The 16,945-nt window shown below is 49.7% G+C and overlaps 1 protein-coding gene across 5 annotated transcripts in view; it reads left to right on the forward strand.

Moving 5' to 3' along the window:
* Positions 1-16,945, forward strand: part of SLC28A1 (solute carrier family 28 member 1) — a 75,153-nt gene that overhangs the window by 37,576 nt on the left and 20,632 nt on the right. For 3 of the 5 annotated variants that reach the window (XM_018066580.1, XM_018066579.1, XM_005695003.3), the window contains exons 10-14: positions 1,098-1,178; positions 3,763-3,888; positions 14,380-14,510; positions 15,892-16,060; positions 16,178-16,375. In XM_018066580.1, coding sequence (XP_017922069.1) covers positions 1,098-1,178; positions 3,763-3,888; positions 14,380-14,510; positions 15,892-16,060; positions 16,178-16,375 — 705 coding nt within the window. The remainder of the gene's footprint in view (positions 1-1,097; positions 1,179-3,762; positions 3,889-14,379; positions 14,511-15,891; positions 16,061-16,177; positions 16,376-16,945) is intronic. The other 2 variants (XM_018066581.1, XM_013972991.2) reach the window with 1 other exon arrangement.

A 16,945-nucleotide genomic window follows, 5' to 3' on the forward strand; every position in this document is an offset into this window, starting at 1 on the left:
AGAAAGAGAAGGCCAGGGTGAAGGAGGTTAGGGGTAGGATTCTAAACACTTACAGAAGAAAGACTAGGGAAAAGTCAGCCTTAGAGGTACTTGCAGTAGAGAGAAATTCCAGAAATTTCATGTTGATTGAAGAAAGGACCTTTTTTTTTTTTTTTTTTTTTGCCATACCACACAGCATGCAGGATCTCAGTTCCCCAATGAGGGATTGAACCCAGGCCCTCAGCAGTGAGAACAGAGTCCTAACCACTGGACTCTATGGCCCTATATTTGACCAGGGAATTCCCAAGAAAGAACTTTTTAATACAGTGTTTCCCAAAGCCTTTCTACAAAAACTCTAGTTTCACAGCAGATTAGTAAATGCTACTAGGTAAAGGGATCCCGTAGTCAAATAAATTTTTTTTTTTTAATTTTGGCCACACTGCATGGCATGTGGGGTCTTAGTTCCCTGACCAGGAATCAAACCCACATCCCCTGCAGTGGAAGTGCAGAGCTTTAACCACTGGACCACCAGGGAAGTCCCTTGGTCAAATAATTTTGTGAAGCTAATCTAGATTCTGGACTAAACAAATTTAAACAAGTCTCATCCAGGACTTCTCAGAGCCTTTGCTAAGCTAACAAGTGTTGGCCATCTCCAAGGGTGTGTGTGTACAGCAATTCTCAAATATATATGACCAGTGTGTGCGTTTAGTCACTCAGTCGTGTCCGACTCTTTGTGACCCCATGGACTGCAGCCCTCCAGGATCCTCCATCCATGGGATTCTCCAGGCAAGAATACTGGAGTGGACTGCCATTCCCTTCTCCAGGGCGTCTTCCTGACCCAGGGATGGAACCTGGGTCCCCTGCGTTGCGGGTAGATTCTTTACTGTACGAACCACCCGGGAAGCTCTATATTTGACCAGGGAATCATTTTTTCACGGATGGGAAGCCCTCATCAATGGAGATATGGGAGGAGAAGATGAATGGATCTTTGGGGAAATGTAGATGAGGAGGTCCTAACGGGGCTGGAAGGAAGGCTTTTATGGTACTTCCACCCAAACTGTCTCTGCCTCTGGGGCTTGCTGATGCCAACCCACAAAAAGCACCCTGCTTCCTTCCAGATCTCTTGGCTGATGCAGATCACCATGGGCACCACGGCCACAGAGACCCTGAGTGTGGCTGGGAACATCTTTGTGAGCCAGGTGGGTATTGTAGCCTCCTGTCCCCAAGGAGGGCAGGGGTCCTACATCCCCAGAGCCCTGCTTCCATCATCAGAAGAGCCGATCAAACCTCCTGCCAGGGTCACTGGGGTCCTGGAGATGCTCCTTTGGGGAATACACTTTGTGCCTGGGTCCAGCCAAAGAGGAGGATGTCTGCCTGGCACCTCCCACCACCTTCTATCCTAGGTGAAGGCTGTCTTCAGCATAGAGGCTCACGAATCCTATGGATGGAGCCCAAAGTTCTCCTTTTATACATGCGGAAACTAGGGTCCAGGGGTGGGGATGCCTTGCCAAGATCCCACAATATCAGCCAGGACTTAGAATCCACGTCTTCTTCTTCCTGGTTGGGGTTCCTTCCACATCATCAGTTTGACTTTTTTCCCCCCTGTCTCTTTCTGAAAGAATATTTTCCAATATAACTTTGACTCTGAAGGGACTGTCACTCCTGAGTCCCTTTCAGAAGGCCTGGTCTTCCTAGGGGTGTGACATGGTGACCACTGTAGAGTCCTGGCCCACCCGCCCAACATGTAAGTCACCAAAAAGACGTACGTGCTGAAGTATGGCAACTATGGACAGTTTAGGAAACTTCGGAGAATGTCAACAATTTTTTTTTTTGCTTTGGTCCAAGTGTATTGATTTCAAGGGTTTTTTGTGTTTTTTTTTTTTTTAAAAGGCAAGCGTGCTCTCAGATAAATTGTCCAAGGTCCCTTAGATGTTCAAACTGAGGCAAAGAGGAAAAGATACTTCAGTACCAGCATTTATTTTATATGAGATGTTGCAAATGTAATCAGTGGTCTTTGTTGAGAAATACAAATCTTAGACTGTGAAGAGTTCTGAAGGTGAATTAACTTGGGTGGGAGTAGGGAGCCTTCAGGAATTAGCAGCATCATTTCAAGCTCAGTGTGGGTGGGCCTGGGCCTTCTTCTCTGTCTGCTCATGTCCCTAGAGGATTCCTGCCCCACGCGCCCCGCCCCGCAACCCATGGCTTAAATACTTCTCCCTAAACTCCAGTCTGGTATACATCCCACTGCTCCCTTCACCATCCACTTGGATATCCTTAGATAATTCACTAGAGCTTAGTTGCTAAGCTGACTCTTTGCAACACCATGGACTGTAGCCCACCAGGCTCCTCTGTCCATGGGATTCTCCAGGCAAGAATACTGGAGTGGGTTGCCATTCCCTTCTCCAAGGGATCTTCCCGACCCAGGGATTGAACCAGGTCTCCTGCATTACAGGTGGATTCTTTACTGATGAGCCACCTGGGAAGCCCAAATAATTCACTAGGCTAAGGCTAAACAAGCGGAACCCTTGAGTTCCTCCCTCAACACACGTGTGTGTGTGACACGTGTGTGACGTGTGTGTGTGTGTGTGTGAGAGAGAGAGAGTCAGTCGTGTCTGACTCTTTGCGACCCAATGCACACTGGATTCTCCAGGCAAGAATACTGGAGTGGGTCGCCATTTCCTTTGTCTTCCAATCTTTCCCTTCACAGTAAATGGCGGCATCTTCCATGAGGTCTTTCAAACAAAAATCTAGGCGCCATCCTTCCTGCCTCTGCTTCCCTTGCTCCCAGCTGCTCCCAGTCCATCAGCAAGTCCTGCCAGCTCTGCCCCACACCACGTGCCAGACCTGCCCCGCTGCCCGTCTCCTCCTCTGCTGCGAGCCACCCTTGCCTCTCACCTGGACACGCAGTCGCCTCCTCTCTGCTCTTCCTGCCATGACCGCTGCCCCTACCGTCCATCCTTCACATACACATTGGAGTGGCCCTTTAAAAACACAAGTCAGGACTTCCCTGGTGGCCCAGTGGTTAGGACTGCACTTCCAGTGCAGGGGGTGCAGGTTTGATCCCTGGTCAGGGAACTAAGATTCCGCATGCCTTGGGGTGTAGCAAAAAGAAAAAAAAGCAACTCACAAGTCAGATCATGCCGCTCCTTACTGAGGTCCACTGCTTACCCCGGCTTGTCCGCCTGCCCTCCTCCCCTCGTCTCTCTCCCTCTTCCACAGCAGTCTGGAACACAGTGTGTGCTGGAATTATTTATCGAATGAGTAAATGAATGCCTCAGGGCTTCCCCGTGTTCTCTGCAGTAAACACATCATTTGGTGCTCCAGTTCCTTTCTTTCTGGCAACCCCCTCATCTTTATTGGAAGTTCAGGCTTGGAGTTACATCTGCTTCTGGTCCTTTGCATGAACAGAGGCAGTTCTTTGAACCTCTCTGATCTTCTGCTCCCCTGGAACATGAGGATGACCACTTCCTTCCCAGAAGGTTGGAAGTGATGAGTGTCAGGTGCTTAGCTGAGTGCCTGTACGTGGGAGGCACTGGACGCAGGGGAGCATTATCAGGTCAGAAGGAAGGACTGGGGGTTCTTTGACAAAGCCTGGCTTTTGCCAAGGTTCTGAGAACTTTAGCCAAGTACAGATGCTGGTTCTCACCCCTCCCTGCTGTCTCTTCCCCTGGGGTCCCCCAGTCCTCACTGTGACCCACTCACTCCCAGGGGCTGAGGACATCTCTACTGCCCCCCGTCCTGGCCTGGCCAGCTCTGCTTGTCTGACGTCTTTCCCTTTTGCAGACTGAGGCTCCTCTACTCATCCGACCCTACTTGGCAGACATGACACTCTCTGAAATCCACGTTGTCATGACCGGAGGCTACGCCACCATTGCCGGCAGCCTGCTGGGCGCTTATATCTCCTTTGGGGTACGTACAGCCCCCTTCGGCTTGCTGAAAACCAAGAACCTGAAACCTACCTTTGTGGGAGCCCCACACAGCTCCTGCTCAGAGCATTCTGGGGTCTTCTCTCATGAGCTGCATCCTGAACCAGGGTTGCTGTGATGGTGGGGGTAGAGGCTTCACCTGAGTAAGGTGGGCCAGGTGGGCTGGGCCATTTGGGCTCCTCACACGGCCAAAGCATCCCAGTGTTCTGTTTACTGAGCACCGACTGCATACTAGGCAAAGTGCAAGGTGTTTAGTATCCCGATTTTACAGATGAGGAAATTGAGACTCAGAGAGTGAGTGAGATGTCTAAAGCCAGGATTTGAGGCCAGATCTGACTCCAAAACACAGACACACTGTCCTCCACCGGGGCCATCCCTGGAGATTTGTCCTACTTTTCTTCCACCTCTGCCTCCTCTCCACCACAATCTCTTGGCACCTGTCCTTCCTCTACTCCTAAATTATTACTTGTGCAGCTTTCTGAGCACAATGCATTTCTAGGTCAAATTCCAATGGTATGAATCTGGCCTTTAAACCCATCCCAACACTACGGCATGGCAACCTGAGGTGAATCTTGTGTGTCCCAGCAAAGTGCCTGGTAATAATGTGTCATGTGTGTGCGCGCGTGCTAAGTCGCTTCAGTTGTGTCTGGCTCTTTGTGACTGTAGCCCGCCAGGCTCCTCTGTCCATGGGATTTCCCAGGCAAGAATACTGGAGTGCGTTGCCATTCCCTTCTCAAGGATTGTATTTGGATAAAACACTATACTTGTCTTTGCTTTTACATGCAAGTCTTTAAAAATCTCATTTTTTCCCTTAACTATCAAAGAAATTCTTGCTTCTTAAAGAAGTGCATAAAGTAAAAAACCAAACTTCCTTACTGCCACTTCCCACGGATAATCCCCTTTACTGGATTAGAACAGCAGTGCTCAGTGTTGTCCGTGGGCTAGCAGCACCAGATTCACTTAGGAACCTGCCAGAAACACAAGTTCTTAGGTCCCTCCCCAGACCTGCTGAATCAAAAGCCCTGTGGATCGGGCCCAGTATCCTGTGTTGGAACAAGCCTTCCAGGTGATTCTGATACTTGCTCAGTTTGAGAACCACTGACCTAAAATATGTCATTCCAGCTTGTGCTGTTTACTTGCTCAGTCATGTCTAACTCTGGAACCCCATGGACTGTAGCCCACCAGGCTCCTCTGTCCATGGGATTCTCCAGGCAAGAATACTGGAGTGGGTTGCCATTTCATTCTCCAGGAGCTCTTCCTGACCCAGCGATCAAACCCACATCTCCTGCATTGGCAGGCAAATTCTTTACAGCTGAGCCACCGAGGAAGTCCTTCATTCCAGATATTTCTGTGTAAATAGTCATTTAAGAATATATACCTGAATACACATATGCTTTCTTTCATAAAAAAAAAAAACAACTAAAGATGAGGTAATTCTATTCACACTTTCTTGCAACTTGCCTTTTTGATAAAATTCTGAGCATGACATGAAATCCAGAAGTGTAAAGGAAAAAGTTGACAGAGCTAACTAACAAAAATGAGAAACCTCTGAATGGTGAAAGTCACAATTTTTAAAACGTTAATGATTGATCAGGAAAAAAAGTTCATAAATTATAAACAGATATTAAAGCTTACTGAGAGTTGAAGAAATTAAATCAGTAATAACTTACATTTCTTCTAAAGATATGCAAAATTTTACATGCCTCTAAACAGCAAGGCTGTGGGGAATTCATGTATTCTTTAAAAAATATGTATGTATGTATGTATTTATTGGGCTGCGTTGAGTCTTGGTTGCAGCACTCAGGATGTTCACTGCATCTAGCAGATCTCTCATCACAGCTTACAGACTCCACTTGGGAAGCGTGGACTTAGTTGCTCCATGGCACGTGGGATCTCAGTTCCCCAACCAGGGTTGGAACCCAAATCCCCTGCATTGGAAGGTGGACTCTTAACCACTGGACCATCAAGGAAGTTCCTCAAATACTCTTTGAAAATGAACGTGTTAGTCGCTCAGTCAGGTCCAGCTCTTTTCGATCCCATGGACTGTAGCCCACCAGCTTCCTCTGTCCGTGGAATTTTCCAGGCAAGAATACTGGAGCAGGTAGCTGTTCCCTTCTCCAAGGGATCTTCCTGACCCAGGGATCAAACCTGGGTGTCCTGCATTGCAGGAAGATTCTTTACCATCTGAGTCACCAGGGAAGCCCAAATCTTAGGCGTGATGAAATCCACAGCCAACTTAGTTTTCTTCCAGAACAACCTGTGGCGATTTCTTGTTTATCACAGCTGCTGCCATCATGCTGACCTCAGGGAGTGCCAGGCCCCCGTCTATACTCTGGTCCAAATGTGGCAGTACTCAGCCATCCCCTCAAATAAAACTTTCCCTGGCGGAGTCCTGCAAATCTCCCCCTCAGCCACCAAGGCCTTCAGGTCCTCGCTGGGCTGCTAGGGGTGGATGCAGTGTAGAGAAGGACTGTTCCTGGGGTCCCCACTTGAGGCCGTGGACTCTACAGCGACCTCACATGGGGCTGTGCCGACCCACTGAGCTCTCAGATGTTTTCACTTTTGCTCACGTTAAATGAACTCTCTGTGGTAAGGCTAACACACGAAGCTCATCATAGCTTCTACCAGCTGTTGCAGAGGCCACAAAGCTACAGTAATCGAAACAGTGTGGTACTGGTATATGGATAGACATGTAAAAGTGAACGTTGCTCCGTCCGGCCGAACTCTTTGCGACCCCATGGACTGTATAATCCCTGAAATTCTCCAGGCCAGAATACCGGAGTGGGTAACCTTTCCCTCCCTTCTCCAGGGGATCTTCCCAGCCCAGGGAGCAAACCTAAGTCTTCCGCATTGCAGGACTTCTTCACCCATTGAGCCACAAGGGAAGCCCAAGAACACTGCAGTGGGTAGCCTATCCCTTCTCTAGGGGATCTACCTGACCCAGGAAACGAACCGGGGTCTCCTGTACTGCAGGCGGATTCTTTACCAGCTGAGCTATGAGGGAAGCCCATATGAGGGATAGATAGACATGTAGACCAATCAAAGAGAATTGAGAGTCCGCTCTGGGCCCCCAGGAATGCGGGTTGGAATCTCTTCAGTGGTGTCCGGAGCTCTCTGCCCGCGGACCGGAGGGAGCCGGCTGAGCTGCCGCCGCCTCAACCCCAGGCCTCCCGCGCCGAGGCTGCTCCCGCCCGCTGACAGGGGAAGGGTGGGCGCCCAGCTTCGGAGGCCCCTGCAGGCCCGGCGGCGGGCGAGGCTGAGGGCAGGGCTCCTCTACCCAGACCAGCAGCCCTCGGCACCGAGCGGCTCCTGCGGCTAGGAAAGGAAGGAGTGAGGGGTTGGAAGCAGCTAGGGCTGTGCCCTGGGGTCCCCCGGCTAGAATCACTCCCTTCTCAGCGTCTGGTAGGGAGACCGAGGTGTGGGCGGGGGGGGGGGGGGCGGCGGGAGGCGGGGGACTGAGCAAGGAGGCTTCTAGAACCTCTTCCCGAGGGAAGCCCATATACTCGTTCAGTTCAGTAGCTCAGTCTTATCCGACTCTTTGCAACCCCATGAATCACAGCACCCCAGGCTTCCCTGTCCATCACCAACTCCTGGAGTTCACTCAAACTCACCTCCGCGTCAGTGATGCCATCCAGCCATCTCATCCTCTGTCATCCCCTTCTCCTCCTGCCCCCAATCCCTCCCAGCATCAGAGGCTTTTCCAATGAGTCAACTCTTCACATGAGGTGGCCAAAGTACTGGAATTTCAGCTTCAGCATCATTCCTTCCAAAGAACACCCAGGACTGATCTCCTTTAGAATGGACTGGTTGGATCTCCTTGCAGTCCAAGGGACTCTCAAGAATCTTCGCCAACACCACAGTTCAAAAGGATCAGTTCTTCCGCACTCAGCTTTCTTCACAGTCCAACTCTCACATCCATACATGACCACTGGAAAAACCATAGCCTTGACTAGACGGACCTTTGTTGGCAAAGTAATGTCTCTGCTTTTCAATATGCTGTTTAGGTTGGTCATAACTTTTGGAGTAAGCGTCTTTTAATTTCATAGCTGCAATCACCATCAGCAGTGATTTTGGAGCCCCCAAAAATAAAGTCAGCCACTGTTGCCACTGTTTTCCCATCTATTTCCCATGAAGTGATGGGATGGGAGTGTAATTTGCTCTAACCTTTTTGGAGAACCCTTATCTGTCAATTTAAAAATACTCCTTCCTGTTGATCCAGTTAGCAATATTATGATACAGAAATATTTTCACAAGTGGTCAAAAGGTGTGAAATCCCAGCATCATTTGTAATAGCAAAAACCATCAATGTGTTACAGTATGGGGATGAGCTGGGTAAGTTCATCCATGCAGTGCACTGTTGCTCAGTCCCTAGGGTGAGGTTGAGCCTCCATGTTGCTGATATGGAGAAGAGCAGTCTGCCTTGGGTTGGGCAAGAAGTAACAGTTAGAACTGGACATGGAAAGGGGACAGGTTCAAAATCAGGAAAGGAGGCTGTATATTTTATATTGTCAACCATGTTGGAGAAGACTCTTGAGAGTCCCTTGGACTGCAAGAAGATCCAACCAGTGCATCCTAAAGGAGATCAGTCCTGGGTGTTCATTGGTAGGACTGATGTTGAAGCTGAAACTCCAATACTTTGGCCACCGGATGCGAAGAGCTGACTCATTTGAAAAGACTCTGATGCTGGGAAAGACTGAAGCCAGAAGAAGGGGACGACAGAGGATGAGATGTTTGGATGGCATCAGCGACTCGATGGACATGAGTTTGAACAAACTCTGGGAGATAGTGAAGGACAGGGAAGCCTGGTGTGCTGCAGTTCATGGGGTCGCAAAGAGTAGGACACGACTGAGTGTCTGAACAACAACAGCAGCAGCTTACCTTTCCCAGCACCCAGGCTCTCCTGATGGTGTGCCTGAGTGGGCCAGGGGTGACAGAACGACCTGAACTGTCCCCTTCTCTGGTCCCAGACTCCACTTGTCTTTCTCTCCTGTGTCCTTGGGGATGGGGAAACCCGCTCCTCGGTGCTCCCTTCCCTCAGAACACCTAGGCCACACTGGGAGGCTCAGCTCCACATACTCACAGAGCTGTCTGGGCAGGATGGCTGCTGCCACGTGATTTTCAAGAAGGCCCCTTGCACTCTGGGGCTTTGTCTTCTCCTGGCAAGTTCCATGTAGAATGTTAGCATCTGGTTTACAGCTTGTCTCACCTGGGCCTAGGAAAGGCCCATCAGAGCTGGTGCATGCCTGCTCCTCCCCTGAAACTCACCATCAATTGATTTTGGAAGGAATTTGATATTTCAGAAATGAAAACTAAAGACTTTCGTCCCAAAACTCTTCATGGTGGCTGTTGAGGGAGGGGCTACCCTATTGTCTTCAGGACTTAAAGACTTTCTAATTTTTTAAAAACTAATTTATATTTGGCTGTGCAGGGTCTTTGTTGCTGGACACTGGCTTTCTCTAGTTGTGGCTAGTGGGGGGCGGGGGTCCTCTTCATTTCGATGTGGGGGCTTCTCATTGCAGTGGCTTCTCTTGCTGTGGAGCACGGGATCTAAGGTGCATGGGCTTCAGTAGTTGTGGTACATGGGCTCAGTTGCCGCATGGCATGTGGAATTTTCCTGAGCCAGGAATCAAACTGGTGTCCCCTGCATTGGTAGGCAGACTCTAAACCACTGAACCCCCAGGGCAGTTCGAAACTTAGAGCCTTTAAATGTCTTAACTTTGTCCTGGGTCCCACAGGCAGTTGAAAGAATGGTGTTCTTTCTACCACACGAGCATGAGCGTTGCTGCTATTACTTAAGACTTAAGTACTGGAAAAACTCTTAATCCCTTTCCCACAATCGTCTTACAACTCAGCCTCTTTTCTTTCCCTTGCTTGAGCCAGAGCCCAGGCCTAGCCCCAGGCAGGCAGGCCTCCCTAATGAAGAGGCCCGAGGTCGCACTCCCCTTTAGCTCCACAGAAGGTGCAGAGGCCGCCCAGATCAGGCACATGGCTGCGGGTCTCTATCCACAGCCTCTGGTCTGGAAGCCCCAGACTAGCACCCTAGCTGGCCTGCTGAAAGGCCACATCCCCTTCCTCCTCCCCTCAGACCTCTGGATCTGCCTCCAGTCTGGCCGCAGAGAAAATCTCTTCTGCCCCCACCTGGCTCTTGGCTGCCACTGCAGCAACCAGGGAGGGGGCGGGAGTCGCTTCCTCTCACAGCCCTGCCATCCCACCCTCTCCTCTCTCTCCTATTACTCTCTCCTCCAGGCAGTTCCTAATGGAGTCTTCGGCTCTGCCCTTAGCCCCTGAATTCCAGAGAGATCTCACCTCTCTCTCTTCCTTTCTCTTTGATGCTCAACTTCTGGGCTCCCTCTTCCTGCACCTTCCTATTGCTAAAAGCTGATATTTCTAGACCTGCACTGTCAGACAGAGTCAGTTGCCACTAACTACTGTTGAACCTTGAACTGTGGCTGGTCTGAAATGAGGTCTGTGAGACTTGGTGTGAAAAAATCAATTAATATGTTTTATTGATAAGTTCTAGGGCTTCCTTAGTGGCTCAGAAGGTAAAGAATCTGCCTGCAATGCAGGAGACCTGGGTTTGATTCCTGGGTTGGGAAGATCCCCTGGAGAAGGGAATGGCAGCCCACTCCAGTATTCTTGCCTGGAGAATCCCATGGACAGAGGAGCCTGGTGGGCTATAGTCCATGTGGTCGCAAAGAGTTGGACACAACTGAAGGATTAATACTCCACTTTACTTCATTGATAAATTTTTTTTTCATTTTTTGTTTTTATACTTTTTTTTTTTTACTTCATTGGTAAGTTTTACATTGACTACATGGGTAAATGATATGTCAGATATATTGGGTTAAATTAAATACATCATCAAAATTAATTTCATCTATTTCTTTTTACCTTTAAAGAAAGATTTATTTTTATGTATTTGTTTTTGACTCTGCTGGATCTTTGTTGCTGAGCAAGGGCTTTCTCTAGTTGTGGTGAGCAGGGGCTCCTCTCTGTTGCAGTGTGGGGGCTTCTCTGGTTTCAGATCATGGACTCTAGAGCACAGGCTCAGTAGCTGTGGTGCTCTGGCTTAGTTGCCCTGAATTATGTGGGATCTTCCACGACTGGGGATTGAACTCTGGCATTGACAGGTGGATTCTTAACCACTAGACCACTTGCTAGAAAACTTAATTCACAGGTGTGCTTTCCATTATATTTCTATCAAATGACACTGGTCTAGACTTGGTCTGAAGTCCCAAGGGACCTCAATGAATCCTTTCATTGTGACCTCTACACACATGTCCCTTTTTAGCGTGTTTGCCCAAAAAACTCTAAAGCAGCTGCGAGCTCTCTCTCTAGCCCCAGAAACTGGTCTCCTTACCTACTCCTCTGGCTGGGGACCACTGTGAGAGGAGATCCAGATGTGTACCTCAGGCTGTGAACACGTCATGGGTTGAGGGGTGGCCACTGATGTTCCTCGATCAATTGTACAAGAGTGAGAGCTCCTGGGACGGAGTCTGGGGCTTCTGAACAGGGCCGAGCAAGAGTCAGCCACATCCTGAGTCTCCCCATGTGTAAAATGGGCAGAATTCCTGCCTACCTCATGGCAGTCTAAGAATTAAATGCAATAATAGCCAGAAAACACCTGCACAGTGTTGAGGAAGTGATTGTCCTTTCTCTGACATGCTACGGTCAGAAGTCAGTCCTTCCAAAACTGGTCTCTTTTATGCTCTGGGCATGCTTGTCGATCAGTTGTGTCCGACTCTTTATGATCCCATGGACTGTAGCCTGCCAGGTTCCTCTATCCATGAGATTTTCCTGGCAAGAATACTCGAATGGATTGCCATGCCCCTCCAGGGGATCTTCCCGACCCAGGGATTGAACCTGCGTCTCTTGCTCCACCTCCCGCATTGCAGACGGATTCTCTACTGCTGAGCCCCAGGGGAAGCCCTTATGCTCTGTAGTGTCTGGATTTACTTCCTTTCTCAGTAAAGATCTTTTTGAAAGTTCAGATGGAGGGTTCCTACCCTCTCTCCCTCTTCACATAGGAGAGCTTTGGGTAGAAAAGGGTGGGCCTTGGACAGGAGTGGGCTGCAGGATGCTGGGGCAGAAGGCATTCCTGAGCCAGGGTCTGGAAGCAGGGCAGGGGTATGTCATGACCCCGAGGAGTAGCTGGCAGGAAGGAGTGTGTGGGCTGGCCCAGTGCCCCAGAGAGCCCTGCTGGTGCAGGACTCAGCCCTTTCCAAGATGAGCAGGAAATGACGGCCTACGGCATTTGAGGCAGTGGCCACAACTGACCCACTCAGGGCAGCACCCAGGAGTGTGACACCTGCAGGGTGTGCTCCCTGCTGAGGCTCGAACTGGCAAACCAGAGGCAACCTCCAAGCTGGAGGAAAGGGGAGGGTCCTGGCGGCTGGAGGTAAAATCCCAAGATTCCTGTGGTGGCATTGTGCCCGCTAGAGCTGGGCAGCCCAGGAGAAGGACGCCAGCCAAGACCCAAAGGTCAGCCTATAAAGTCCAGAGAGGACGCCTGCCTGAGGCTGGCTATTCCCACAGGATCAGCACGGCTGGCACATCCAGTGCCCCTGATGGGTGTTTGGGGGGTGGGTGCTGGAGCCAGTACACTCCCTTACCACTGAGAGGAATCCAGGGGCTTTAGAAGCAGAAGAAGGATATTACAGGGGTTTCAGAGCCTCAGCAGGTCTCCCAGGGCTAGTTCCCTGTCAGCAGATGCTGGTACTTCCCTGGGCTGCTTCTCTTTAAGAACTATTCATTTATTTAACTCACTTATTCAGCTGAGCCGGCTCTTAGCTGCGGCACACGCGCTCCTGAGTCTTCACTGTGGTTCGTAGGGTCTTCAGTCCTATAGTTGTGACATTTGAGCTCTTAGGTGCAGCATGTGGGGTCCAGTTCCCTGACCAGGGATCAAACCTGAGCCCCCTGCATTGGGAAGCCACTGGACCTTAGCCACTGGACCACCAGGCCCCCATGGGCCTCTTTGGCCTTCTGCTTTTGTTAACCTAAGCATGTAGCTTAAACTTACCTCCTGTCTTTTTCTTCTTCTTTATTTAAAATTTAAGAACTGCAGTTGATTTACTATCAACTTTAAGGAGAAGTCTTTTATTTTTCTGTCTATAAAAGCAAGATATATCATTGTGGACATTTAGGAAATATGCAAAAAAGCTGAAAAATAAGAAAATTGTTCTGGCCCTACTAGCCAGGGACAGATAATTGGTTGGCATTTTGGTGTATTTCTTTCCGATCTTCTTTTTATGCAGAGTTGTGGAGTTTGTTTTTGCCCCCATCATTGTGGTTACGCTCTATATGCAAGTTAGTGGGCGTTTCTCCATGTTATTGTGAAGCCTTGGTAACCATTGTTTTTGATGGCAGCTTGACAATGCTTAGCTATTCCCCCATTGTTACATGTTTGCGTGCTCAGTGTTCAGTCCTGTCCTACTTTTCATGACCCCGCGGACTGTAGCCCTCCAGGGTCCTTTGTCCATGAGATTTCTCAGGCAAGAATACTGGAGTGGGTTGTCATTTCCTGGGTTGAAGATCCAGGGGATCTTCCCAATTCAGGGATTGAGCCTCCTGTGTCTCTTTCACTGGCAGGTGAATTATTTACCACCGAGCCACCTGGGAATCCCTTATTATGTGTTTGGGTTGGTTCTAACTTTCCCACTTGGTAAATAACACAGTGGTGAAAAAGTGTCCCATCTCTGTGAAGAGAAGGAAGCAAAGGGTTTGAGACCACAGTAAGGATACACTTCAGGAAGGAAGACTCTCAGGGGCTCTGGTTGCTCCATCATCTTGCTGCAGAGTGCTTCTATAGCCTGACAAGAACTGGGGCCCAAAGGGAGGCTATTTTAGGAGATTTCCTTAGAAACAGTTCTCTGACCACAGGAGTGGAGATAATGAGTTGTTTTGAAGTGGTGAGTTACCCGTCACAGTAAGTGACAGAAGGGGTCCTATAGAGGGAAGACGTCCCTTTACTCTGAGGTCACATTGGGTCACATCTTGGGTAAATTCCAACTCTTGGGCTCTGTGAGCTTTGTCTGAAATCATCACAAGCCCCTCAGCCAGTGATGAAGCTGCCCTCAGATCAGTGGTCAAAGAGAGACAGCCTAGAAGAGAAGGAAGAACCTTGAACTTGGAGCCAAAAGACACAATAGGTCTAATTCCTTCTCTTCCTGTATTATGAGAAAGCCATATTTAACCCTTTGGGGGCCTCCGTTTTCCTGTCTCTCAAGTGGGATAACAATACTCACCCTGCCTAACTTCCCGAAGTCCTGCCTATAAGGCTCTGTGCATGCAGACTGTGGCCCTCTACACATAGAATGTGTTAATATTATCAGTATCGATGGCAGCAGGACCGACGACAGTGACGCACCAGTGGGGTGGGGCCCGTGTTCCCCTGCTTCCCTGGGGCTGCACTTCCTGGGCTCCACTTTCCTCTGGCATCCCTCTATAACCCTGTCTGTGCTCCCTCTTGCAGATCGACGCTGCCTCCCTAATTGCGGCCTCCGTGATGGCTGCTCCTTGTGCTTTAGCCCTCTCCAAGCTGGTCTACCCAGAGGTGGAGGAGTCCAAGTTCAGAAGCGAGGAAGGTGTGAAATTGACCTACGGGTGAGCACAGCAAGAGGGCCTGCGCAGAAGGAAGCTGAGGGGTGGGCAGGGACAGGAGCAGAGTCAGGGCTGCAGCAGGTCCTATGTTCTCTGCCGTTCACTGTCTTTCACCAAGCCCAGCCCATCTCCCCTCTCAGCCACTGCCCTGCCTATGGCTTACCTTGAGAAAATGCAGGATCCAGGTCTCGAACCTTATTTCCTAGTCTCTGACCAGCGGGATGTGCTTGGTGCGTGTGTGTGTGCTGAGGAGGGCATGAAAACCACGCCACCCCTCTCTACATGACCCCAGCATCAGCCACTGACAGAGTGGGCACTGTCCTTGGCTTCACTCGCCTCCTCATATCTCTTCATCATAGTCTTAGCAACTTTTGTGCAACATTTAATTCTAAAAAAATATTGAAAGACAACACTTTGGACAAATGTACTTGTGGATACAATGGGCGGCCCCAACCTCATAATTTCCTGAAGGTCTGGGGCAGCATTGCCCTAGAGGAATATAACATGAGTCATGTGTATAATTAACATTTCCTAGTGATCATCTTTAAAAAGTAAAACGGTGATTTTTTCCATAAGATGATTTTAGTAAGATGTTTGGACTCATCCAAAATATTGTCATCTTAATGTGTATTTGATATAAAAATTATTACTATTTCAGGGACTTCCCTGGTGGTCCAATGGTTAAGACTCCATGCTCCCAATGTAGGGGGTGTGGGTTTGATCCCTGGTCAGGGAACTAGGGGCTTCCCAGGTGGCTTAGTGGTAAGGAATCTGCCTGCCAATGTAGAAGATGCGGGTTCAATCCCTAGGTTGGGAAGATCCCCTGGAGAAGGAAATAGCAACCCACTCTAGTATTCTTGACTGGAGAATTCCCTGGACAGAGGAGCCTGATGGGCTATGGTGCATGGGTTCACAAAGAGTTGGACATGACTGAGTGACTGAGCATGCATGCATGGAGGGAACTAGGCCCCTCGTGATGCAACTAAAGATCCCAAATGCTGCAACAAAGATCCTGTGTGTTGCAACTAAGACTCGGTATAGCCGAATATATTTAAAACATTTTTTTTTTAATTTTAGAGGTATTTCATATTTTCTGGTACTAAATCTCTGAAACCTGGTGTGTATATTTGTAACACATCTCTATTCAGATCTGCCTCCTTCCAAGTGCTTGTTAAGTTGCATGCAGCTCGTGGTTTGTCTTAGATGATGTCTGTACTAGGAGTCTGGGTCTTATCCTAGTGCTTGGACCAGCATCTTTCTGGTCTTAAGGATAAATAAGGACCCCTGGCTCTGACATGCGCTGTCCAAGTTTGAGCCTGTAGGACAGGGAGCCCTGAACTTGTGGAGACACGCCAATAATGACATCTCTTTGTCCCATTGGCAGAGATGCTCAAAACCTCTTAGAAGCAGCTAGCAGTGGGGCTGCCTTGTCTGTGAAGGTCGTGACCAACATCGCGGCCAACCTGATTGCCTTTCTGGCTGTGCTGGACTTCATCAATGCTGCCCTCTCCTGGCTGGGAAACATGGTGGACATCCAGGGGCTCAGTTTCCAGGTACAGTCCCTCTCGACCTGTGGAGGGGCTGGTCTTGGCCAGTGGTGACTGTGGGTGGACACCCACAGAGCCCAGGTCAACCCCAGTCCCAGCAGCTCCTCTTGCCTTGTGCCTCAGCTCATCTGCTCCTACATCCTGCGGCCAGTGGCCTTCCTGATGGGCGTGGCCTGGGAGGACTGCTCGGTGGTGGCAGAGCTGCTGGGGATGAAGCTGTTTCTGAACGAGTTCGTGGCCTATCAGGGGCTCTCCGAGTACAAGCAGCGCCGCCTCGCGGGCACTGAGGAGTGGGTTGGCTCCAAAAAGCAGTGGATCTCCGTGAGTGTCCCCGTCTCCTTGGGGCAGGGCATAATGCAACTGTCCCCCTGCAGGCCTGGCTGAGACACACGGAGGTGGTCCTCAACCTCCCACATCCCGTTGCCCTGGGGACAGCTTCAGGCTTCACTGCCATCTTTCTCAAGGTTTCTCTCTTGGCTTCCCTTGCGGCTCAGTTGGTAAAGAATCTACCTGCAGTGCAGAAGACCTGGGTTCTATCCCTGGGTTGGGAAGATCCCCTGGAGAAAGGAAAGGCTACCCACTCTAGTATTCTGGCCTGGAGAATTCCATGGACTGCATAGTCCATGAGGTTGCGAAGACTCAGACATGAGTGAGCGACTTTCACTTCACTTCACTTCTCGATCTCTCGAAGATACTTAAAGTCCAGCTGTAGACAGTCTACCATCCTGTGGCCTTGGGCCAGCCGCTCCACCTTGCCTCTTATGTTGGAAAACCAGTGTCATACCCACCACCCCTACCCCAAAGGAATGGGTGTGAGACTCCAATGAGGAGCTAAGAGAGTAAAACAGAAAGACCTCACCGCATTAATCTCCAATATATGGGATTCAGCTC

This window comes from Capra hircus, chromosome 21 (assembly GCF_001704415.2).
Source record: "Capra hircus breed San Clemente chromosome 21, ASM170441v1, whole genome shotgun sequence".
NCBI lineage: Eukaryota > Metazoa > Chordata > Mammalia > Artiodactyla > Bovidae > Capra > Capra hircus.